General features: G+C 49.5%; 2 protein-coding genes across 3 annotated transcripts; both read left to right on the top strand.

Annotated features, from left to right (window-relative positions):
- The first annotated feature begins 145 nt into the window (after positions 1 to 145).
- Positions 146 to 5490, top strand: Mad2l1bp (MAD2L1 binding protein). Its single transcript, XM_052745449.1, has 3 exons — positions 146 to 1115; positions 1526 to 1791; positions 4594 to 5490. The coding sequence occupies exons 1-3, from the start codon at positions 1061 to 1063 to the stop codon at positions 5104 to 5106; spliced, it is 834 nt and encodes a 277-aa protein (XP_052601409.1). The 5' UTR covers positions 146 to 1060; the 3' UTR covers positions 5107 to 5490.
- A 4602-nt stretch (positions 5491 to 10092) lies between these two features.
- Positions 10093 to 25213, top strand: Rsph9 (radial spoke head component 9). Of its 2 annotated transcripts, none has more exons than XM_052745442.1 (5): positions 10093 to 10371; positions 14106 to 14271; positions 18188 to 18317; positions 19758 to 19904; positions 24988 to 25213. In XM_052745442.1, exons 1-5 carry the CDS (start codon positions 10145 to 10147, stop codon positions 25146 to 25148), a joined length of 831 nt encoding a protein of 276 aa, XP_052601402.1. In that variant the 5' UTR covers positions 10093 to 10144; the 3' UTR covers positions 25149 to 25213. The 2 variants fall into 2 exon arrangements, with proteins under 2 accessions (XP_052601402.1, XP_052601403.1); XM_052745443.1 differs by lacking the exon at positions 24988 to 25213 and adding an exon at positions 20438 to 20622.
- Positions 25214 to 25276: the final 63 nt, after the last annotated feature.

Here is a 25276-nt window from a genome sequence, read left to right as displayed (position 1 = left end):
TACAGAGTGAGTTCCAGGAGAGGCGCAAAGCTACACAGAGAAACCCTGTCTCGAAAAACCAAAAAAAAAAAAAAAAAAAAAGGAAAGAAAAACTTTACCCATCACCCTACAGGAGATCAAGTTCAAACTTCAGCATCACTTGAGGAGTCCTGCCATGGTCTGGCTACTGTTTATCTACAGCCTTAAAACATTAACTCTTAGGTTGACAGTGGTGGCACACACCTTTAATCCCAGCACTCAGAGGCAGGCAGAGTTTGAGGCCAGCCTGGTCTACATAGTGGGTTCCAGGACAGCTAGGGCCATTATACAGAGAAACCCTGTCTCGGAAAACCAAACCCCTCTCCAAAAAACAAACAAAAAAACCAACCTTAACTCTTTTTTTGTTTTGTCTTTGTTGCTGTTTTTGAAACAGTTTCCCTGTTAGCCTTGGCAGTCCTGGAACTCGCTCCTACAGACATCTGCTTGCCTCTGCCTCCTGAGTGCTGGGATTAAAGGCGTGCGCCGCCAGCGCCCGGCAAAACCTTAACCCTTTATAATAAGAATTTCTTCTAGTCCTTGAACAGAGAACATTGTCTCTCAAGCTCTCTAACAATAGGTTCATCCTTTTTACCTAGCTAACTTTACCTATAGGTCACAGGGCACACATTCCGGGACCACCCTAACTAACCCGCCCCAACCCGCTCTGGGGCAGGTGTCCCTCTTCCCCACAGCCCTTGCACACGCCCACTGTCTAATAGGGCGGGAGATGGCCTTGACCGCGGCTGCGTCTCCAGCACCTAGGACAGGGCCTGGCACGAAGGAGGCGCGCAGGGAGGTGCGCAGTGAACTGGCGAGAAAGGGTGCGCCCTTAGGAAGGCCGCCCCGAGGGTCGCCTAGGTGGGGAGGGCCAAGCGTGCCCTCCCCAGGGTGTGGTTCAACTGAGCCAACCCCAACCTCCACCACCCAGAGGTCGCGCAGAGTCCCTTTCCGGCCCGTAGGAGCCGGAAGTGGAGCTTAAACTTCCCTTGATGCTCCGCGCGGCGTCTATTTTAACCGCAGGGCGACTAAGCAGGCAGCAAGTATGGCTGCGCCCGGGCCAGAGGTTCCCTCTGAGCTGTCTCCTGCGGCCGCCCCGGGTAAGGCGCGGGATCCAGAACTGGGGGCCTGTTTCCTTCCTGCTGCGACCTCCCCGGAGGCCTTTAGCGGCTGGCGCTTTCTCCGCCGGTCCTCCCCGTCTCCTTGGTTCCCCGCGTCCCGGCCCGAGCTGGCTCTGTGGGTCACTTCCTCGCTTTGGGTGGAGTTGCTTCTCCTGTCGTGCCCTTTTGGGTGTGCTGGCCCTCACTCCACACTTCATAGTGAAGCCTTAGTCTCTGCCTCCGAAAGCCCCCTCCTGTCCCGAAGTCACTTTAGTCGCCCCCAGCCAGCATCAAGTCTCCTGTCACTGTCCAGGGTTTACGGGGGTGTCTGCCGATGTGAACCCTGGGAACTAGGAGACTGATGTTGATTTTGATCCCCCTCTCCCTCTACTCTTTCATTCACGGACTAGATTTGGATTGGTATGAGAAGCCGGAAGAAACTCATGCTCCCCAGGTAGATCCTGAGATCGTCATCACGTCAGCCCAGGAACCTTCCAATTCTTCGGAGCCCTTTTGCCCAAGAAACTTGGTGCCGGTGGTGTTCCCTGGGCCTGTGAGCCAGGAAGGCTGCTGTCAGTTTACTTGTGAACTTCTAAAGCACGTCATGTACCAACGCCAACAGCTCCCTCTGCCCTATGAACAGCTTAAGCACTTCTACCGAAAATCCTCTCCCCAGGTGGGCAACGGGGGGCAACGGGCTTTGGAAGAAAATTGGTGGGAAGGCTTCGTGGCTCTTAGATGGTGGCCAAGTAGCAAAGTGATCTAAGAAATCCTCAGCTTCTATGGAAGCCTAGGCCTTTGCAAAGGCTTCCTTTCCTCATTTTCTCCCCACTTGGGTTTTGGTGGTCTCTTCTTTTCTCTTGTTCTGTTTCTGAGACTCTTCCTATTATGTGTTGTATGAGGACATCGTGAATTTGCCCTCTAAATTTTTTATTTTTATTTTATTTTTTAAAATTTATTTTATTTATTATTATTATTTTTTTTTTTTTTTTTTGGTTTTTTGAGACAGGGTTTCTCTGTGTAGCTTTGTGCCTTTCCTGGAACTCACTTGGTAGCCCAGGCTGGCCTTGAACTCACAGAGATCTGCCTGGCTCTGCCTCTCGAGTGCTGGGATTAAAGGTGTGAGCCACCACCGCCCGGCAATTTTTTATTTTTGGGAAACAGGATTTCACTATGTAATTCAGGCCAGAGAACTGTCTGCCTTAACTTCCCCACCACACCGGCCTTTCCTTGTGAATTTCTTCTTTTCTTTCTTTCTTTCTTTTTAGATTTATTTATTATGTATACAGTTGGCACCAGATCTTTTTTTTTTTTTGGTTTCCCGAGACAGGGTTTCTCTGTGTAGTTTTGGTCCCTGTCCTGGATCTTACTCTGTTGACCAGGCTGGCCTCGAACTCACAGAGATCCGCCTGCCTCTGCCTCCCGAGTGCTGGGATTAAAGGCATGTGCCACCACCGCCTGGCTAGTTAGTTGGCACCAGATCTCATTACAGATGGTTGTGAACCACCATGTGGTTGCTGGGAATTGAACTCAGGACCTCTGGAAGAGCAGCCAATGTTCTTAACCTCTGAGCCACCTCTCCAGCCCAGAGCTTGTGAGTTTCAATGCTGCTCCCACTTTGGCATGGGTCCTGGGATTATAGCCACCGTGTCCTTCAGGACCATATGATTCTCTTGTTTTTTTGTTTGTTTGTTTTTGTTTTTTAAGGGCCCCTCCCACTCTCCCTCTTGCTGCTTGCAGGGTCTTTCTCCCAGAATACCTTTCCTCTTTGTTTCTTTTGACTTTTGGTGTTTGCTGTTTATGTTGGAACTTTTTATTCTATCTGGTGAATATTTTATGATAAACCACTGTCTGATGCCTGGGCCTTATAAGCTGATAACTCTAAGGAGAACTTGGTGATCTCTTTGGAAAACTCACCGAACATAGTAGAGGAGGGCCAGGTATGGAGCCCTAATCCCAGTACCTAGCAGAGACAGGTGGATCTCTGAGTTCGAGGCCAGCCTGGTCTTCATAAGCAGTTCCAGGCTAGCCAGGGTATACAGTGAGAGCCTGTCTTTTTTTTTAAGATTTATTTATTTATCATATATACAGTGTTCTGTCTGCATGTATGCCTGCAGGCCAGAAGAGGGCACTAGATCTCATTACAGATGGTTGTGAACCGCCATGTGGGTGCTGGAAATTGAACTCAGGACCTCTGGAAGAGCAGCCAGTCCTCTTAACCTCTGAATTATCTCTCCAGCCCAAGCCTATCTTAAAAAATGATAAAAAAAGAAGAGAAAAGAAAAAAGACAAACCCCCAAACTATAGAATTACAAATTCTTCCCAGAGACTTTCTCCCACAGGTTCCTGTTCAGCTCCAACCCCATGCTTTCTGCCATGCCTGTTCTGTCTAGGGTTCATGCTGTCCTGTCTGAGGTTCTGCATCGTGGACTTGCTTCTTGTCTCCTTTACTAGCGGTTGATAATCAACTCTCTTGACTCTTAATGCCCCCCCCCCAATTTGGTGGGATGGGGACCATCCACTTTTTATCTTCTGAAGCTTCTTGCCTTTGGCCAACGTTGTATATTCTTTAGTTCTTTCTCTACAGGGAGTTCTTTCTAACTCACTTCTTTTTCTCCTTCCCTTACTGAATTTATTTACTCTGTATTTTAGGGGGAAGCATATATTAATAGCTGTGTGTGTGTGTGTGTGTGTGTGTGTGTGTGTGTGTGTGTGTGTGTGTGTATGTGTGTGTTGCTCTCTGCCTTGAGATCGGGGCTCACTGAATCAGAAGCTGAACATTTAGCCTAGCTGCCTGGCTGACCATCAAGCTCTCGGGACTGTCTTGTCTCTGCCACACAATGCTGGATGCTGCTTTTTACCTGGGTCTTGAGGATTTGAACCCAGACCCTCATGCTTGCAGAACAAGTGCTTTTACCCACTGAACCGTCTCTCTGGCCTCAGTAACCATGTGTTCAGTTGGAAGACCTACTCTAGAATTATCTTGATTAAACCAAGTAATCCTCATTCATTCCTACACTCCCTGTATAACAAAAAGTTGCTGCCTTCATCTATGCCACAAAGTCTTTTACTATTGTTTTCTAAATTCTTTTTATTGCTGTGTGTGTGTGTGTGTGTGTGTGTGTATACACTACAGTGGAGGTCAAAGGGAGTCATTCTTTTCTGTCTTTACTTGGGTTCTGGGGATTGAACTCAGGCTGCCAGGCTTGTGCAGCAAGCCCCTTTAGTTGCTGAGCCATCTCACCTCCCTCTATTTCCTTGCTTATATTGTGATGCCCTCCAGCTTTCAATACCATCTTTCCCATTCAAGGCAGAGAATTGTAGTTGGTACGGTGTATACATTTTCCTTAATTTAATGCTTTCTGATAGAACCCAGTATCAGAAATCCTGCTTGTGTACACATCTCCATGGGTTCCTACAAAGGCCATTCACTTCATTCTACCATGTCCTTTTCTCCCATCATTCTTTGTCTTTACAGTCAGAGGACACCGCAAGGAAGAAACCTCGGATCACCACTGAGGTGAACAGCAGGAAATGTCAACAGGCTCTGGCAGAACTGGAGAGTGTCCTCAGTCACCTAGAGGACTTCTTTGCCCGAACACTAGTACCACGAGTGTTGATCCTTCTCGGAGGCAATGCCCTCAGCCCCAAGGAGTTCTACGAACTTGACTTGTCCCGGCTGGCCCCCTTTAGCGTGGACCAGAGCCTGAGCACAGCCGCCTGTTTGCGTCGTCTCTTCCGAGCCATCTTCATGGCCGATGCCTTTAGTGAGCTGCAGGCTCCTCCGCTCATGGGTACCATTGTCATGGTACAGGGGCACCGTGACTGTGGAGAAGATTGGTTTCGACCCAAGCTCAACTACCGAGTGCCCAGCCGGGGCCACAAACTCACTGTGACGCTGTCCTGTGGCAGACCTTCCATCCCAGCCGTGGCTTCCGAGGATTACGTTTGGTTCCAGGCACCCGTGACACTTAAAGGTTTCCATGAGTGACTGAATGAGGACAGTGGCTGAATTCTCCCCTCTGCTGCCAAGGCACCCATCTCTTGTTTGGAATTGAAGCTGCTTCCTGGTGAGGGAGGAAGGCTCTGTCTCGGCAGTATGCCTCCTCTCCCCAGACTGCCTGGGGACTGATGGTATGTGGCCATGACTGTGATAATCATCATCAAGCAAAGTCCCCGAATCAACGATTGACTCCCAGAGGCCTCTGGGCCCGGGAGTTCTGTCTGAGATTAGAAAGCATGGAGATGGCCCTTCTCTGTTTTATGTGTGACTTCAGAACTGTTGTTACCAGGGTCGTAATGTGGGTGTGACTCATGAATTTAAATACAAAATGAATAGAGTTGTATTAAATTTTCCTAACACTTTTGACTTAGACTGTTTGGCTTTGAGGCTCAGGGGTTTTTGTTGTTTTGTTTTTTGTTTTTGAGAAAGTCTTATGTCTCCTAGATTGCTGTGAATGTGCTGGGTGTAGGAGAGGATAACTGTGACTGTCTAATTCTCCTTCCCTACCTCCTAAATGTTGGGATCCTGGGCATGTACTGCCATACCATACCAGGGTTACTTGGTGTTGGGGTTGGAAACCAGGGTTTCATTCATGGTAGGCAGATGCTCTGTCAACTGAGCTACATTCCTGGTACTAAAGGTGTAGCCCAGGTTAGCCTCATACTTGTGATCTTCATCCTCTTCAGAATTTGCTTGCTGGTGTGCATCTCTGCAATCGCAAGCATTTGTTTTTGCCTGGGCTTTTCTACTTCAGGGGTCCAAGATTTTTACCTGTGACTTTTTCCCTCTTTATCAGTCCCGGTCTGTGGAGTTTAAGTGACTTGGTTAAGGTTCTAGGAGGGAGTTGATAACAGAGCTGGGCCTAGAGTTCTCATCCATTAACTTCTAACCAACGTTCTTTCTTGGCACATACTATCTGATCTTTGACCCTTAAATTCTGTATGCTCAAAGCAAAGGTCACTTTTACTGGAGGCAAAATCCTGGTAAGGAACTTGGCTTGGCAGGCCACTCACTGAGAGCCCAAGGACTTAGGGAACAGTCTGGCCTGGGCCTGTTCTGTGGTGGACTCTAAACAGATGCGCTGCAGGAGTGTGCAGAGGACCCCCACAAAGATGGTTCTAGCTCAGAGAACAGGAACTACAACCCTATTAAAAAACTGGTCCCTGGAGCCAAGTGTCAGCTTGTGCTGGTGGTCAGTTGGGACCAGAGGGTGTTGTAGAATTCAGGCTAATGAAGTCACCTGTGGATTAGGTTAATGTGTGCCATGTGCCCAGCACCGGGAGCTGAGTGGGGTGAGACCCTGCAACCTCTCCAGCTGTTCTGAAGTCTCAGTGGTTCGGGTAAACTGGATCAATTCTGCTCTTCAGATCTGAGAAACAAATTTCAGAGGAAGAGGACAGAGAGTAGGCTGAAAACAGAAAGCCAAGAGGCTCCTCCCAGAGCCAGACGGAACTGTGGGCTCAGGCTCCCCAGACTGCCCCAGAATTCTGAGGGGTTTTCTCCCTGTGTCTCTGTCCTGGAGCTTCTGTCCAGCCCGTCTCTACAGCCTGATGGCTGCTGCCATTGCCCTGGGCAAAATGGCCCTTCCCTCACTCCTGGCAGCAAGTCAGACAGAAATCCACCCTGCTGAGGGAGATGCATGTGCCAAGATGTTAGGGTGATGTGGGTGAAGTGCTTGAGACACAGTAACACATATACTAAACTTTATTTTTGTTTCTTAAAAAAGTTGTTTTTGAAACAGTTTCATGTTACTTGAACTTGATATATGGCATAGAAGTTGAGCTCCTGACCTCCTGCCTCTGCCTAGGGTTATAGGCTACCAGGCTAAGTTTTTACTTTGTTTCTTTGCAAATGTTTTGGAAGCTGAAAGTCTAGTCTTGGGGAGCCTGTGGCAAGCTCCCCGCCACCTCCCCACTTTTTGATCATATTCATCCCAAACTCCCCCTTCTGCTTTCCCCAACTCCATAACATGACCTCTCCCACCTTCATGTCCTACGTATGTGAATTCCACATTCAGGCATGATGGCATTTCAATTCTACATACTTCGGTATGCCCCTCTGCCATGACCACAGTGGAGGCCATTCCCACAGTCTTGTTCGTGCATCTGCCCCAGGCTCCTTGTGTCTATATACTAGGTTCAGCGCTTACACACAAGGCTGGGTGCGGGTGGCACATGCCTTTAATCCCAGCACTTGAAAGGCAGAGACAGGGGGATCTCTGTGAGTTCAAGGCCTGCCTGGCCCACAAAATAAGTTCTAGGATAGCCAGGACTACATAAAGAAAACCTGTCTCAAAAAACCAAAAAGGAAAAAAAGGTACTTATACACATTATTTAATGTTAACTTACATGTATGTGTTACTATGTTAAACCTGAGAATTGTGAGGAGAAAAACCAAGTCCAGGATTTTGTGGTTAAAGCAAGCTGTATTTTGGGATATGCTGGGACTGACCAGTCTGGCTGCCTTTCCCTAAGTCAGGATTTTAGAGAGCAGCCCTTGTGGGCCTCTTGAAGCCTTTTTTCTAGGAGAGAGAAAGTGTTCACAGGGCAAGAGAGTCAACTCTTATCCATTGTTAGGGGAGGAACAAGGGTAAGGGTATGTATACATCATGTGCATGGGGTCACAAGCTTAGTGTAGATCAAAAACATGGTTTGCAGTTTACATCAGATCTAAGAAACAGGAACTTAATTACAAGTAGAAATTTTAATTTGCAGATATTTAACCCAGGACAAACAGGAACTTATTCTTTGTTAGAAATAGAAATAGAAACCTTAACTTGCAAGGATTTAACCCAGGACAAACAAACTTATTCTTGACTGTCTTCACTGCAAACAGAGCCCTTAGCCTGGAAGATCTATTTTTCCTGTTTTGGTCTCACATTAACTTGCAAGGTAGATTGTTTCTGTTTTGGTCTCATAACTGCTCCACTATGGATGAGGTTTGGGGAGATGGGTTCGCCTACATGGTGAAGCATGGATTCAAACCTGTTCACCGGCCTGCAGCTGCTTCCCCTGTGCGGAGCCTTTAGTGTGGTTTTTCTCTGGAACAGCCAGGGTTTAGTCCTGCTCCAAATGAGCGCATTACAAAGCTTTGAGACTCCCCCTTCCTTCCGATTCTGGTTTCTGAGGTAAATCCAGAACCGGTGAAAACAAGGTGTTTGAGCTGTATTCTGTGTTGAAATCACCTGATGTGTATCCCAGCAGCCAGACTGTTTTTTGGTTTTTTTTTTTTTGGATAGTATTTCTTTACAGAAGAATTGTGCTATATTGCCAAAGTAGGGCAGGAAATGGTGGAGGTGCTCTGACAAGAGCTGGGAATGGGGAGCCAGAGAGCAGAGAAGTTGTGAAGGGGGGGCCAGAGAGCAGTGAAATTGTGAATGGGGGGCCCAGAGAGCAGTGAAATTGTGAATGGGGGGCCCAGAGAGCAGTGAAATTGTGAATGGGGGGGCAGAGAGCAGGGAAGTTGTGAATGGGGGGACCAGGGGACCAGAGAGCGGGGACATTGTGAATGGGGGCCATAAATTGTTTTGAGATGAAAGACCTATCAGCCAGGTCAGCTGTCCTCAAGTGCACATTTAAAAAGCCATGATGGGCCGGCGGTGGTGGCGCACGCCTTTAATCCCAGCACTCGGGAGGCAGAGCCAGGCGGATCTCTGTGAGTTCGAGGCCAGCCTGGGCTACCAAGTGAGTTCCAGGAAAAGGCGCAAAGCTACACAGAGAAACCCTGTCTCGAAAAACCAAAAAAAAAAAAAAAAAAAAAAAAAAAAAAAAGCCATGATGGGGGCTGGAGAGATGGCTCAGAGGTTAAGAGCACTGACTGCTCTTCCAGAGGTCCTGAGTTCAATTCCCAGCACCCACATGGTGGCTCACAACCATCTGTAATGAGATCTGGCACCTTCTTCTGTATACATAATAAATAAATAAATCTTTAAAAAAAAAAAGCCATGATGAACAATGCTCAGGCAATCAAAACAAAGCAATTAGCTGAGTGATTTAGACACGTTTCTCCATGGGCTTGGCGTGGAGGCCCAGGGCATTTTGACTTCATGAGTCTTCCCTAAAGGAATCCAGAAATAAAAAGCTCAGTCACTACAAACCAAGCCTAACTTCCCTGAAACAAGCCTTCAAGGAATCTGTTGATTTTGTCTGGGGACTCCAGAATGGAAGTTAAACAGCAGTGGGTTAGCCTGGGGAATGCAGAGCCACACCAATAGTGGGGTGCTGGTCTTCCATCTGAGTCTAAGCAGTTGTGGGGCCCAAGGTCATGTACATGTGGGCTGTAGCTGATATGCACGTGTAGTGGCTTCTTTTTTTGAGACAGTATCTCACTTTGAGCCTCGGCTGGCTCCGAACTTGTGAGGTAGACCAGGCTGGCCTAGAACTCAGGGACCTGCCTGTTTCTGCCTCCTGAGTGCTGGATTAAAACTGTGGGCCACCACCCCTGGAAAATGTCACCTTGCCATACCATCCTTTTCCAAGGAGTGGTCCTATATCTTACTTTGTTATCTAGTTCTTTCTCACACTAGTCCAAGGAATAAAAGCTCTCAGGTGAAAACTGGAAAGGACAGCGTGAATAGAGCATACTTGGTAAAAACCTGGCTTCGGGTGGGCTTAGAGAGCGTCAGAAACTCCTGCTTCTTCATAAAATTCTCAGGCCAAGAAGTGATATGCCCGGGCTGAAATAATACAACTAATGCCCTTGGCGGGGCTTTGTATTGATTTTCTTCCCAAGTCCCTGTTGGGCATAGGTGGAGCATTGGACTTAATGTGGAGCGTGTGTGTGGAGCTGGTCTGGCACTTCCTATGGCGAAGCCGCGGCGCCAGAAAGATAAAAGACGTCTGGACCGCGCAGCAGAGGAGGGAAAGGCTGGTGTGTTCCCGGGCTCCAGGAAAGGGCGGGTTTGGAGAGATGGGCGGTCCGGTGGGTGGGATTTTGTTTCCTGCTAGACTGAGAGGGGCGGGGCTCAGGGTCTCCATGGAGACGGCTTCTACCCGTCGGACTAGCGTGGAGGAGAACTGCTGGCCTGATGGATGCGGATAGCCTCTTGTTGTCGCTGGAGCTGGCGTCTGGCAGTGGGCAGGGCCTCAGCCCGGACCGTCGAGCCTCCCTGCTCACGTCCCTTCTGCTGGTTAAGCGCGATTACCGCTTTACTCGGGTCCTTTTCTGGGGCCGCATCCTCGGTCTTGTTGCGGATTACTACATCGCGCAGGGCCTGAGTGAGGACCAGCTCGCACCACGCAAGACGCTCTACAGGTGAGGCGACCCTGTGGCAGGCGACGCTGCAGGACAACACCGTAGGGTGGTGGGTGCTGCTATGGCTGGGAGAGATGGGTGGGCAGGACCTGCCCTAGAAGCACTGAAAAGTCGCCTATGGGCGGGGCTGGAGGAAAAGGACAGTTGAAGAGCTTGGGGACTGTGAGGGTCTTGTGGACCCTGACGGGGTTGGAAAGTGGCTGGGGGTGGGGAAGTTCGAGGGTTGTCAGCCTGGAGGAATAAGAGAAACTGGTGTAGATGGATTCGTAGTAGAGGGAGAGTTCCTGGAGAAGGCAACTTAGTGTAGAATTCAGGTTCCAGCTGCGGACCGGATTTGGTTTGGAGAAGTCAGACGCTCTGGCGGTGTGTTTGGAAGCGTCTCCCACGGGGATGCGGGCTCTGCAGTGGGAGTGCTCTTGGAAGACTCGTGGAATGGGGAAAGCTTTGGGGGAAATTCTGCAACGTAAGACTACCATATAGGACCATTCCTGCCTCTTCCTGCGTTCCCCAGGACAATGAGGGAGCCTACCACTGTATAACGCATCCAAGCTGCAGTTATCTGGGGCCTTCATTTACCTACTCATGCCTCAAACCAGCACTGAAGGAGATTCAGAGGTTCGAGGGCAGCCTCTGATAATATATACATGGAGTTTGAAGCCAGTCTGGGCTACATAAGACCCTGTGTTGGGGCTGGAGAGAGAGCGCAATACTTAAGAGCACTGGTTACTCTTCTAGACACCTAGGGTTCAATCCCTAGAACCATCTATACCTCCAGTCCCAGGGGACCCAACACCCTCTTCTGGCCTCTGGGGACACTGCACACGTGAGGTGCATGTACAGACATGCAGGCAAATCACTCACACACACAAAATAAAAGACCCTGTCTCAAAAAGAAAAGCTAGAATTGAGGTGTACATATGGATACCTGGAGTCCTGGGTTTCTGGAGAACAGCTAAACAAGCTTGATCAGGAAGCAGTAGCTCTAAACCCATAACCCTCCTGCACTGTGAGTAGAGAAAGCTTTGAGTGTCTGGGGGAGAGACAGGAAGTGAACTTGACAGCATGTTTGGACAAGTCAAGGCTATGAACTTTGTCCACAAGCCACCAGGGAGCACCAAAGGGGCTATAAGCTAGAAGAGCCTGCTCAGATCTGAGTGGGCAGTGGTCTGGAAGTGTGTTTGTGTGTGTGAGCATTTAGGGGTCTTTGTAGTGCCTAGAGGTGAGGGTTTGAAGGGAAAGTAGCTGAGGGGTGGAGGCAGTTGAAACAAAGAGGGAGACTGTGGCAGCTTGGATGAAGGTGGAGAGTTCACTGTTGGCCCATTCCATGGATGCAGCTAAGTGTCAGCCCTGCTTACTACTGAGAATCCAGGCATCAGGATCTGGCTCAGGTCTGTAATCCCAGCACTCCGGAAACTGAGGCAGAAGAAGTTCAAGGCCAGCCTGGGATACAGTGAGAGACCCTACCTTAAATAACAAAACCACCCACAAGCAAACAAACCAAACCTAACAAAAGTCAGTGGGAGGGCAGAGTGACTGGTATGGGGTATCTGGGGGCAAAACATGATGAGTCACATTAAATACAGATTGGGAATCCACATTTGAGCTAAAGATAAAGAGGTGTGAGTCTCATTTGGCCGTAGTATAAGCCTCTGTTGAGCGCCTTCTCCTACCACAGGCTATGTATTGATTTAGGCACCAGGAATTCAGTCTGCCTGGAAAAGTAGGTGTAACAAACTCTTTGTCTTCATGGAGCTTCTGTTACCATGTATATTTGGGAGCCATATGACAGGGTCAGACTAAACACCCACATCGGTTACATGATGGATGGGTGCCAGGTACAAAGGGAGACAGGAAATGGTGGGTGCAGTAGCATTTTCTCTTATTTTTGTTTTCTTGTTTTTTCAAGACAGGCTTTCTCCATATAGCCCTGGCTGACCTGGAAATTGCTCTGTTGACCAGGCTGGCCTCGAACTCAGAGATCCACCTGCCTCTGCCTCCTGAATGCTGGGATAGTTTTACGTCAGTTTGACATAAACGGAGTCATCTAAGAGGAGGGAATCTCAATTAAGAAAGTGCCTCCCAGAGAAATCCATGCATCCTTCTTTGGGCCCTCCTCATTATCTAGCCTCTCTGGGGAGGTGGGTTGTAGGTTGGCTATCCTATACTTACTCCTAATATCCACTTTGAAGAGGGGGGCATGGAGGCATGGGAACTTGAGGGAGCAGGTTGGGTGGGCGGTGTGCAGGAGGCGGGTTGGAGGTGGGACAGGGAGACCTATGAAAGAAGCCTTTTGATAGGGGGGCATTTGGGGGCTAGGGAGAAACCTGGTGCAGGGAAACCCCCAGGAATCCACAAGGATGACCCCAGCTAAGACTCCTAGCAATAGTGGAGAGGGTGCCTGAACCAGCCTTCTCCAGAGTGGTAAATACCTTAATTGTCATCAGAGATACTATATCCAGTAACTGATGGAAGCAGATGCAGAGATCCACAGACAAACACTGGACTGAGCTCCTGGAGCCGTGCTGAAGAAAGGGAGGAGGGATTGAATCAGCCAGGGGGGTCAAGGTCATGACAGAGGAACCCAAAGCGACAGCTGACCTGAGCTCATGGGAGCACATGGACTCTGGACCAACAGTTAGGGAGCCTCCATGGGACCGACCTAGACCCTCTGCATGTGTGTGACAGTTGTGTAGCTTGGTCTCTTTATGAGGCTCCTAGCGGTGGGATCAGGACCTGTCCCTGATGCTTGGCTGGCTTTTGGGAACCTGTTGCCCATGCTGGATTACCTTGTCCAGCCTTGATGCAGGGGGAGGGGTTCAGTCCTATTTCAACTTGATGTGCCACGCTTTGTTCAAGCCCATGGGAAGCCTGCCCCTTTCTGAATGGAGAAGGAGGAAGAGAAGGAGTGGATGGGGAGGGGGTAGATGGGAAGTGGAGGGACTGGGAGGAGAGGAGGGAGAGGAAACTGTGGTCAGTATATAAAATAAATGTAAAAAAGTTATTAAAAATAATAAATAAAAAAAGAAAATGCCTCCATAAAATCAGGCTATAGGCAAACCTGTAGGGCATTTTCTTAATTAGGGATTGATGGGGAGGGCCCAGCCCACTGTGGGTGGCACCATCCCTTGGATGGTGGTTCTGGGTTCTATAAGAAAGCAGAGCTGGGCTGGAGAGATGGCTTAGCGGTTGTGGTTGCTCTTCCAGAGTTCAATTCTTGGCAACCACATGGTGGCTCACAACCATCTCTAGTGGGATCTGATGCCCTCTTCTGGCACAAAGGTGTACATGCAGATAGAGCATTCAGACATAAAATAAATAAATCTTTATAAAAAAACAAGCTGAGCAAGCCATGATGAGCAGCACCTCTCCACAGCCTCCGTGGCCTCTGTGTCAGCTCCTGCTCCCAGGTCCCTGCCCTGTTTGAGTCCCTTCCTGACTTCCTTCAAGGATAAACAGTGACTGAACAGCCACCATTTGGGTGCTGGGTCCCCTGGAAGAGCAGCAAGTGTGTCTAACTGCCATATCTCCAGCCCCCCAAATAAAATATTTTAAAGCAAGTGGAAAGTACACAAAAGTAAATGTGCATCAAGTGTAAGGGTGGACTGTACCAGACGCTTTGAAAGGTTCTGGGATGAAGGTGTTTGCGAAGCTTTTGGCTGCCTGAGCCTGCGATAAGGGAAAGTGGTGGGAGTGAGGAGAATTGGAGTCCAGGGTGATGTGGGTGTTGTTGGCAGCCTGAACTGCACAGAGTGGAGCCTCTTGCCCCCCGCCACAGAGGAGATGGCTACGCAGACTGCTGTGGTGAGCGGCCGCTTCATGGGGGATCCCTCCCACGAGTATGAACACACTGAGCTCCAGAAGGTGAACGAGGGTGAGAAGGTCTTCGATGAAGAGGTGGTGGTAAGTGCAGGGGTGTGGGGGTGCCGGAAGGGTCTGAGCAAAGGCCCATCAAGTCTGAGGGTCAGCACAATGGGAGACTGTGAGCGCTGCAGGCAAAGCCCTCGCATCCCCAGCCTCGCAAGTCAAACCCGACTAACCTAATACAAGAGCAGCGTTCCAGGGCTGGAGAGATGCTCAGTGCCTAAGAGCACTAGCTGCTCTCCCAGAGGACCTGGGTTCCATTCCCAGCATCCATATGGAAGTTTACAACCGTAACTCCAGTTCCAAGGGATGCAATGCCTTCTTCTTACCTCTGTGGGCACAAGGTGCACAAGTGGTGGACGGACAGACATATATGCAGGCAAGACACTCATTCACATAAGAAGCTAGCAGATCCCAGCCTGGTAGAAAGAAGAACAAGTCCCACTGTGATTATCTGTTGTCACCGCCGTCACTACTGCCTGGGTGTACACTGAGTCCCCGGGGCTAGGGGCTTTGCTGCTGCCAATTCTGACAACGCTGCAAAGGTGGTTCATTCCCATCCAGGTGGTGGAGAGGACGACACTGGAGCTAAGGCTAAGCTGAGGGCCAGGGCAAGGAGAATGGATAGGCAGCTCCCGTAAAGCCTGGCTCCACATGGGGACCAGGGAGAGGGGTCTGTGCTGCATCTTGAGGATCAGGAATGTGTATACATGCACATTTTGTTTTGTTATTATTATTATTTTGTCTTTTTGAGACAGGGTTTCTCTGTGTAGCCTCGGCTGTCCTGGAACTCGCTCAGTAAAGTAGACCGTACCTGCTTCTGCCTCCCAAGTGCAGATTAAAGGCGAGTGTCAACACTGCCCCACTGATCATTGTTTTTATTATTATTATTTTACAGTGCTAGGAATCAAAACTTGGTCTTATACATTCTGGGCAACCACTCTGCCATTGAAGTACATTTATTTATTTTGTGTGTGGGGTCGGGCTCTCCCATGGAGGTCAAAGGACAGCTTGTGGGAGTCAATTCCCTCCTTCTCCATAGAAGTTCTAAAGTCTGAACTTAGATCATTAGGCTTGATGGCAAGAACATTACCCACAACCATCTGGCCAGCCCTTTTGAACTAATCTTAGTTTTACTAGATAATACACCACATGGTTCCTGAGTCATAGGCACTAAAAGGGATGTAATAAAGTTTCCTTTGTTCCCTGCCTGCTGGGCAGGGAAACCCTTCTTCTAGGGGACATTATGTAACTTTTTAGCATATGTGTCCCTGTCCAGTCCAGATCCTTCTCCCTCATCAGCAGCCTCACTGCCCTCTAGGAGCTCAAAGGGTACAATCCAAGGCTCAGCATCCCAAACTTGCATTTTCCCATGATCCTCGGGGGTCTGACTCCATTACAAAGAGTGAGGTGTTATTTCCAGACACCAGTGCCAAGGAAACCCTTGCTCTCTGTGTGTGTGTGTGTGTGTGTGTGTGTGTGTTTCCTTAATAAAATTAAAAGGTGGCAGTGTGGAGCTGGAGAGTTGGCTCAGTTGTTAAAAGCACCTGCTGCTCTTGCAGATGACCTGCCTCAATTCTAAGCCCCACATGGTGGTTCATAGCCGCTATAACTCTAATTCCAGAGGATCTGATGCGACACACTCTTCTGACTTCTGTGGACACCAGACATGCACATGGTGTACAGATATGTATGCAGGCAAAACATCTGTATGTGTAAAGCGATAAAACAGAGTAAATTGGAAACCTAGAATGGTGGTGTAGTGTGTCCACAGCCCTGTACAATGCTCTTTTCATGAAGCCATGTTTTTCAGAGACCGTCAGCACCCCAACCAGCCACCCTGCTTTTTGTGCCAGCGTGTGAAAGGACCTGTGTTTAAACAGAGTCTGATTAATGGAAAGTAGCTTCCAGGTTTCAGCAATGACAAACATGTCATGCCAAGTGGCCTTGGACTGACGTCATTTCCAACGTGTGCACTTTATCTAAAGGGCCAGTTCCTAGAAATGCCACTGGGTCGACAAGTAGGAAGCCCACATTCAGCTAAACCAAACCTGGACTCAAAACCCAGCCTTGCATTTGGACTTGGGTGACGTCGTAAGTCTGTGTTAGGCTGTTGGGCAGTGGCAGCCACACCTCTCAGCTGATAAACGCACTTTCCTGACCTCGGGTTCTCTTTGTGTATGGCTAGGCTGACTGTATTTACTCTTGCAGGCTTGTTGGAGTCACTAAGGTGGCATTCACAGCCGCTGGGCCCGGGATGTTCTGAATGTTAGTTTCTGCCTTCCCTTGTTGCCCCGCATTTGGTGGCTCTGTGAGGTCGGTCCGCTGCCTCTGTCCGCAGGCTTCTGCGTTGAGCACAGCTTGCTCCTTTTCCTTCCTGCTGGCCCTGATGTGGACTGCAGTGGACTATCTTACCTCTGTGTAAGGTTTAGGAACCTTATGGGGAAACACTTGGTGATGGCAAGCCTGAAGAAGGATGCTACCTAAACTGTGATCCCAATCGTACTTTAAGTAGACGCATAAAATATGCATAAATTTGCATAAAGAATAGAAGGAAGTGTATCAGTATGTTAGTGATTGGGAGGAAGGATAATGAGTAGTTTTAATCCCCTTTGATATGATTTTCTATATTATCCAAATAATGTACAGTGAGCATACTTTTTTCATACATATATAAAATCTTTTTATTATTATTAGTGTGCCTGTCTGTGTGTGTGTGTATGTGTGTGTCTGTGTCTGTGTTGGTGTATGTGTGTGTGTCTGTGTCACTGTGTGTGTGTGTTGGTGTGTGTGTGTGTGTGTTGGTGTGTGTGTTTTGGTGTGTTGGTGTGTGTGTTGGTGTGTGTGTGTGTCTATGTCAGTATGTGTGTGTCTGTGTCAGTGTGTGTGCGAGCATCTGTGTTGGTGTGTGTGTGTCTGTGTTGGGGTGTGTGTGTCTGTGTCTGTGTCTGTGTCTGTGTTGGTGTGTGTGTGTGTCTGTGTCTGTGTCTGTGTTGGTGTGTGTGTGTCTGTGTCTGTGTTGGTGTGTGTGTTATGTCTATGTCAGTATGTGTGTTGGGGTGTGTGTGTGTGTGTGTGTGTGTGTGTGTGTGTGTGTGTGTTTGGGCAAGTATGAGCCATGGTGTAAGTATGGAGGTCAAAGGATAACTTGGGGGAGTCAGCCCTCTTTTTGCACTTTAAAGAAGAAAATGTATTTCTTTTATGTGTGAGTGCTTTGCCTCAGTGTAAGGTCTGCTGTGTACTCTGTGAGCAGGCTGTCGGACTCCCTGGGACTGAAGTTACAGATGGTTGTGAGCATCCATGTGGGTGCTGGGAATTGAACCTAGAGCTTCCGGAAGAGCAGCCAGTGCTTTTGACCTCTGAGCCATCTCTCCAGCCCCTTCCCCTTCATTTATTTATTTTTTAGGCGAAGTCTCTGTAGTTTCTGTTGCTGTCTTGTTTACACTAGACTAGCTGTCCTGTGAGCTTCTGGGCCGTTCTCTCTTTGCCTCCCATCTCTCCACAGGAGTGCTGGGGTTACAGATGTATGCCACTATACCCAAGTGTCCAGCTTTTTAATGTGTTCCCAGCTGACTCAGAGAATCAGGCTTGCAAATGCTTCACTGAGCCATTTCTACACACACACACACACACACACACACACACACACACACACACACACACACATATACACACGTACATGCTCATACACACACACACACACATATACACACGTACATGCTCATACACACACACACACATATACACACGTACATGCTCATACACACACACACACACACACACACACACACACACACACACACACACACACCGAGGAAGACAAATGCTTACTCAGCATAACCCAGGTCTCAGGCCCAACTAGTAGGGAAAGAATTGACCATGCAGATCTCTGTCCTCGCATCTGAAGTGAGCAGGCACAATACCCTGGCAGGGTGCTCCTCTCCTGTCTTCTCAGGTCCAAATCAAGGAAGAGACCCGCTTGGTGTCTATTATTGACCAGATTGACAAAGCTGTAGCCATCATCCCCCGAGGTGCCCTCTTCAAGACCCCTTTCGGAGTCACCCACGTCAATCGGACCTTTGAAGGTGAGTTCCTGTGGATCCTCTCAGAGCAGGAGATGCTAAGGTTCTGTTGAACATGTCTGGGGGACCAGGGCATCTGCCCTCCGTGGAGAAGCGTGGCTGTGTCCCAGCACCTGGGAGGATGAGTCTCCTGGCCTGCTGCTGTTGGTAGTGTCCTAACTTCACTCTGCTGCTGTCCACAGTACCCTGACAGAAAGCAACATCATGAAGGAGGGGTACAGTCCATCTCAGCAGGAGCCTGAAACAGCTGCTCACATCGCCGTTAAGAGCAGAGAGAAATGAGCACATCCGAGCACACCTACTTGCTTGCTTATGCTCGGCTAGCTTGCTGTATTCTTACAGAGTCCAGGGCTCCCTGCCTAGGGAACGGTACTGCCCACAATGGGCTGAGTCTTTCCACATCAATTAACAATGAAGATAATTCCCCACAGACAAGCCCATTGGCCAACTTGATCTAGATCAGTGGTTCTCAACCTTCCTGATGCCGTGACCCTTTAATACAATTCCTCATGTTGTGGTAACCCCCAATCATAAAATTATTTTTGTTGCTACTTCGTAACTGTAATTTTGCTATGAATCATAATGTAAATATCTGATATGTGACTTCTGTGAAAGGGTCATTTAACCTGCAAAGGTCAACCCACAGGTTGAGAACCTCTTTTTTTTTTTTTTTTGGTTTGAGGCAGGGTTTCTCTGTGTAGCTTTGGTGCCTTTTCCTGGATCTTGCTCTGTAGCCCAGGCTGGCCTCGAACCTCTGCCTCCCAAGTACTGGAATTAAAGGCGTGCACCACAACCACCACCTGGTGAGAACCACTTCTTTAGATAATTCTTCATTAAGACTCTCCCAGTCTGGGCATGGTGGTTCATGCCTTTAATTCCAGCACTCTGAAGGCAGAGGCAGAGACAATTTTTACATTTTTTTTCTAGAAATAGAGACAAAAACATGTATTCTTTCTTAGTGACTACATAATTTGGCTCAGAGAATACACAAAAACAGAAAATAAGAGGAACTCTTTGTGAGTTCAAAGCCAGCCAGAGCTACATAGTAATACTTCGTCTCAAAAATATAAAAAATAATTAATTAAACAAACAAGCAAACTCTTTCTCCAGGTGATTCTAAGTTGTGCCAAGTTGACAGAACTAGCCAGTACAGTTGACATGGGTTCTCAGTCACTGGACCCGGAGATGTAGAAGTGGTATGGTGACCTGGGTTTTCTTGGGTCAGAGTTACCTGCTTCTTGCCACTGGCCCTCCTTGCTCCTTTTTTTGGGGGTGGGGTGGAGGTCAGGTCAAGCATGGGCAGAGGGAACAAGCTCCCTTTTCTGGCTTGGGCTATCTGTCTGGTGGACAGAGGCCTGTGCAGCCATCTCCTTGGTGGCAGCACCAGGAGAAAGGAGCCCGGGCTTTGGGTTAACTCTTCTCCTGCCCACCTTTTCCTCTCAGGCCTGCCCTTGTCTGAGATCAAGAAGCTCAGCTCATACTTCCACTTCAGGGAGGCTGTTGATCTGAAGAACAAGACCTTGCTCGAGAAGGCAGACTTGGACCCCTCTCTGGATTTCATGGACTCCCTGGAGTATGACATCCCCAAAGGTAAGAGGCCATTATCTTCAGGATGTGGGATTGGCCTTCAGGTCAGAGCAGTAGGCCAACCCCTACCTTTCTCCTTTCTCCAAGGCTGGGACTGAGAACCTGGGCGGGCATTGGTGGCTCACTATGACCTCTTGAGGGTGGGGCTTCTCCAGAGTCTGGTCTGAGACATTCCACTTGTGTTGTCCAGCGGGGAGGTGGGAAGTAAGCAGCTCAGGGTCTCAAGTATTTGAGCAGATTTGTTGTTGTTATTTTTAGTGCACTTCTGAACTTTATTCCAACCAATTTTTAATGTGTTTTGGTTTTTTGTTTGGTTGTTTTTTTTTTTGTTTTTTTTTGTTTTTTTTTCGAGACAGGGTTTCCCTGTGTAGCCCTGGCTGTCCTGGAACTCTCTGTAAACCAGACTGGCCTCGAACAGAAATCCTCCTGCCTCTGCCTTCTGAGTGCTGGATCAAATGCCTGTGCCACCACACCCGGCCGGATAGTTTCTGTTTTTTGCAAGGAGCACACCTGTCTGCTCTCATTGTGTTTCCTAGGAGTAAAATAGAAAGCCAGCTGTGGTGGGACAGACCTGCAAGTAAGTCCGGACACCTGGACTTCAATGCACAGCCCTATCTCAAATGTATCTGTATTTATATATCTATCTCCATGTATATCTTCATCCATATATGTTCATCATTAACTACAGTTACCATGTTTTACAATAGACCTTTTAAATTTATTTTTCCTATCTACCATCATTCTATTTCCTGGGTCCCTTGAAGACGTAACCCCCTACTTCCTTTTATCCAACCCACCTCTGGTAACAACCGTTCTTCTCCTCCTCTTCTTATTTAAGACAAGGTGTCATGATGTAGTAGGAGGATCAGAAGTTTATTGTAATCCTTGGCTACATAGTAAATTCTAGGCCAGCCGGAGCTACATGAAACCCTGATTTTATTTTATTATTTTTCCAAGATAGGGTTTCTCTGTGTAGTTCTGGAACTCACTCTATAGACCAGGTTGGCCTCGAACTCACAGAAATCTGCCTGCCTCTGCCTCCTGAGTGCTGAGATTAAAGGCGTGCGCCACCACACTCAGCCAAAAACCACAATTAAAAAAAAATATTTCTAGTGGAAAAAAAAAAAGCCATAGAGATGATTTGAGGCAGGCCCAGGAGTTCCTGGAAAGCTTTGGTGGGAGAAGTTGTGGAGGCTTGCAGGTAGGTCTGTGTGCACATCATATGCACATCTTATGCACATAATAAGGCAATGTGCACAGGAGGACAGAGAAGGGGCAAGAGAGCCCTCAGGTTGTCTTAGGCCAGCACAGTGACAGCAGCTGGATGATGGTCCTGAGCAGCTGGATTCCGCCACATGGGGGCACCAGAGCCAAGTTACCTTGAGTGATAGGCGGCTTCTGGGACCAGCAGGAAAGTGAACAGGGCAGGATGGATCTCACTTATCAGACACAACTCCGGCTTCCTTCTAGACTCTCTCTAGCTGAATGAGCTGCTGGGTGGCTCTCCTGCCTGGCAGATGGCAATAGTGATGCCCTGGGCTGCAGAATGGGGACAAGAACCCTTGGAGGAATCCCTGGAACACCATGCCTGGCTAAAGGAGTGGGGTTTGTAGCTCCTTAGCTCTTTCTGCCTAGGGAGAACTGTTTTCTGAGTCTGAAGCAAGCATTCAGGACAGCTTGTCACCTCTGAGCAGGTGTGGTTGAAGTGGGTCTTGTCCTGGGGCCTCTTGCCCTCTGTGCCCACAGAGACAGGCATGGAGCTCACAGCTTCTCTCTGGACCAGCCTCGGTGAAAGATAAGGGGGAGGGATGTCACCTGAGGCCAATATCTCGGCAATGAGCTGCCTTGTAATGCCCTGGGATGGACAGTTTTGTGTCCATCCTCACAGGCTCATCCTCCTGATGGGTGCAGGGCACTGACTAGGACTTCTCTGACTTTGGTCTTGCACAGGAAGGCAGGCAGGGCAGTGGGTCAGGCAGTTAGATTCCTCAGTGGTATTCTGCCATTCAATAGTTGTTAACCTTCCACTCTGTCAGTGGAGCATGGAGCAGCTGCCAAGCCCTCTGGTGCCCTTGGAATGAGAGAGACAGCTCTCCTGTGTCAGGAAGGTTTGAGGAGAGTGACTGAGACGGTCTGGAAGGTGTCAGGAGCACAGAAGAGTGGGCAGAAGAGGCAGCAGGTGTCAGGGAGTGGGGGTGCAGAGCTGGCAGGTAGGGCTAAATACAGGTTGGGGGTCCCAACAGAGAACACTCAGTGGCAATGCCCAGTTTGGACAGCAGGGGGCAGCAAGAGTCCTGTAGCCTGGACAGTGGCCTTTAAATACTGGGGTGGAGATGGTGATTAGGGTGGGACTCCACGGTACAGGGCGAGACAGGGACCATGAAGAGAATGGGCAGTGTGGTAGCAGTCTTATGGGTGAGCGTGCAGGTGGCTCTGCCTGCCTAAGTCTTTTGTAAGCTTGGCTGACCAGGGGTCCTGCTATCCACTGCTTAGTTACATTGGTGGCTGACACCAGGAGCATTTTTCCTTTGTCCTCCAGCCTCTAGGAGGGTTGACTCTGCATTGTGGTAAGGGGGGGATGGTGGCTTCTCCCATCAGGAGCCCATGGTCATTTTTCATTTCATTTTTTATTTATGCGTATGGGTATTTTGCTTTCACGTGTGGACCACATGCATGCCATCAAAGCCAGAAATGGGCACCGGATTCCTTAGAACTAGAGTTACAGATGGTTGTAAGCCATCCTGTGAGTTCTGGGAATCGAACCCAGGTCCTCTGTAAGAGTAGCAGTGCTCTTAACTGTTGAGCCATCTCTCCAGCCCTTCCTGGCCATTTCTTAGTGTGAAGTTTTTTGAGGTTTAGGCCACCTGCTGCCCTGGGCAGCTTAACCAGAGGCTGGCCCCCACACTCCCTTATGCCAGCCTTTCTTCCTGGGTAGCAGGAGAATGTGAAGGTCCTTAGCTTGGGGCTTCACACTGGGAGGGGGTGTGTGTGTGTGTAAGACCTCAGGATCAGGAAACCCAGGAGGACCTCCTGCTAATTGTATAGGGCTCCCTGCTGAGTTCAGGGTCATCCTCTCCCCGGCCTCAGAGCACAGGCATTTTGGAGAGCCACCTGAAGCCAGGAAGCCAGGTCTGAGGAGACTTGGGAGAGACCTGGGGCTGTGAATTGTCCCACCAGGCGACTTCCTACCTTCAAAGGGCAACTGTAGCTAGCTGGAACTGTAGCTAGCTGGGACTGTAGCTAGCTGGAACTGTAGCTAGCTGGGCCTAGTTTTTCCATGTTTGCTCTTGAGACGGTGGTGAAGGTGACAGTGAGTGTCTGGCTCCTTAGATACATGGTATGTGTCTGCCAACACACATACTGAGAGAGAGAGAGAGAGAGAGAGAGAGAGAGAGAGAGAGAGAGGAGAGAGAGAGAGAGAGAGAGGAAAGAGAGGAGAGAGAGAGAGAGAGAGAGAGAGAGAGAGAGAGAGAGAGAGAGTGTTCTGGATGATGAGCTGAGCCAGGAAGGATGAGCGGACAGGAGCATGACAGGAATGTAGGGAAGGCGGGGAGGCTAGCCCCTGGCATGCTGCAACTCGGCTGGCACCCTTTGGCCTGCTTGGCCCTGTCCTCCTCGGGTTCCACATTTCTTTAACTTCCTCAGTTTTCCTGTATCACGGGGCCTGGGCCACTCCCCCCAGCCTCTGTTCCCCATCTACTGGAAGCCAAGAGGTGACCAGACATGCTGGTGTGAGGGACCCCATGCCACCATGCTGTTGGCTGAACTGAAGGGTATCTGTCTGCAGTGGGGGTGGGGTAGACCCTAGGCTGTTTTCTCCTGGCTAGCACTGGGGCAAGGGAAGCTGCAGGCCAGCCTCCCTGGGTGGGCAGAGCGATCAGAGACTGGTCTTGCTTATCTCAAGGAGGCTGTGAAGCTGTGGGCTCCAAGGGCAAGGAGGGACCAGGTCTCTGTGGATGCTCTGGGCTCTGGTAGGGTGACTAAGGCTAGTGAATAGTAGACTCCTGGGTCTGTTGTCAAGGACCAGACACAGTGGACCTGAAACGCTTTGTTCTGTCATAATCCATCCTCTTCTCCCACCAAACACTGTTTTCTAGAGACTTGTGACCAAGAAAGCCACCAAGGTTCTCAGGTCCCCAGAGGACAGCTATTGGCCGGGTGCTGCTCCAGCCAGCGCCTGTTATACATGTTCTGATTCCTTCTTGCCGATGGGGCAATGACAAGCCATGGCGTAGCCTCCACCTCATTGTCCCATGCATGGCTGAATCAGGAGCCGGGGCAGCAGACCTCCATGCTTCCAGAAAGCTCTGGTTTTGACCAGGGCAGACAGCTAGCTACACAGGGGCCAGCTTTCTGGATGCAGGGTGACCCCCAGAGGGTGGGGATTGAGTAGTGAGGTTGCTGGGTGTGGAGTAACCAGGGTGGGCCATGGTTGGAGGTAGGCTGCGGGAAGCTCAAGCGGTGGGAGCCAGCAATGGGGCTGAGTTGGCAACTGATGAAGGCCCAGAACAGCCCTCAGAGCATAACTGGTTGGTCCTGCACCAAAACCTTTAAAAAGTATTTGCCTTCCTTGCAGGGCTGTGGCTGGTTTGGGGGAGAGGCCTTGGTGCGCAGGGGAATAGAAGCCCCAGATCTACATCCAGAGGCGATTTTCCCAGGCTCCTTCCTCCCACACAGCGGCTCCCTCCCTTGGAGCTGGATCAGGCTCTTCCAGCCAAGTCCTGGCTGCACAGCTCGGCCTGGTCTGAGCTGCTGTGTCTAGAGTAGTAGCATCGGGCAGACTCAGCAGCTGATGTCCCCTCCCACCAAGCATGGCTCCACCTCCCAGCAGTTGGGAAGACCACTGAGGTGGGAGGCTTGGGCCCCTGGTTGTCCCATCCATCTCAGAACAGAGGCTCAAGGTCATGGTGATTTACTCTAGTGCAAGGGAAAGGAGCCACTCTGTCTGCCGACCTCCTAAGCCCTAACTTGGCGGGTCACTTCTCCATTATCTTCCCTGTCATGAGCCACAAAATGGCCCTGTCAACCAGCACAGCAGCTTTTACGGTGGCACCGTAGCCCAGGCAGCCCCGTCTGTCCCCTCCAGGGTCTTGGAGCATCCAGATGGAGAGAGGCAACGCGCTGGTGGTGCTCCGCAGCCTGCTCTGGCCAGGCCTCACCTTCTACCATGCTCCCCGCACCAAGAACTATGGCTACATTTACGTAGGCACGGGTGAGAAGAACATGGACCTGCCCTTCATGCTGTAGGAGGGCAGTCTGGATATCTATGTGGAGTCCAAAGAGTTTTCATAAAGCTCAACTCTGGCCTGTTCCATCATGCTTTTGTCTTTGTGTCCCCATCTAGTGACATGGCTCTGAAAGGTCCACTGAGCCAG

This window comes from Peromyscus californicus, unplaced genomic scaffold (assembly GCF_007827085.1).
Source record: "Peromyscus californicus insignis strain IS unplaced genomic scaffold, ASM782708v3 Scaffold_19__1_contigs__length_69161282, whole genome shotgun sequence".
Classification (NCBI taxonomy): domain Eukaryota; kingdom Metazoa; phylum Chordata; class Mammalia; order Rodentia; family Cricetidae; genus Peromyscus; species Peromyscus californicus.
Note: the sequence above shows the minus strand (reverse complement) of the source record. Positions and strands in the feature narration are given on the sequence as shown.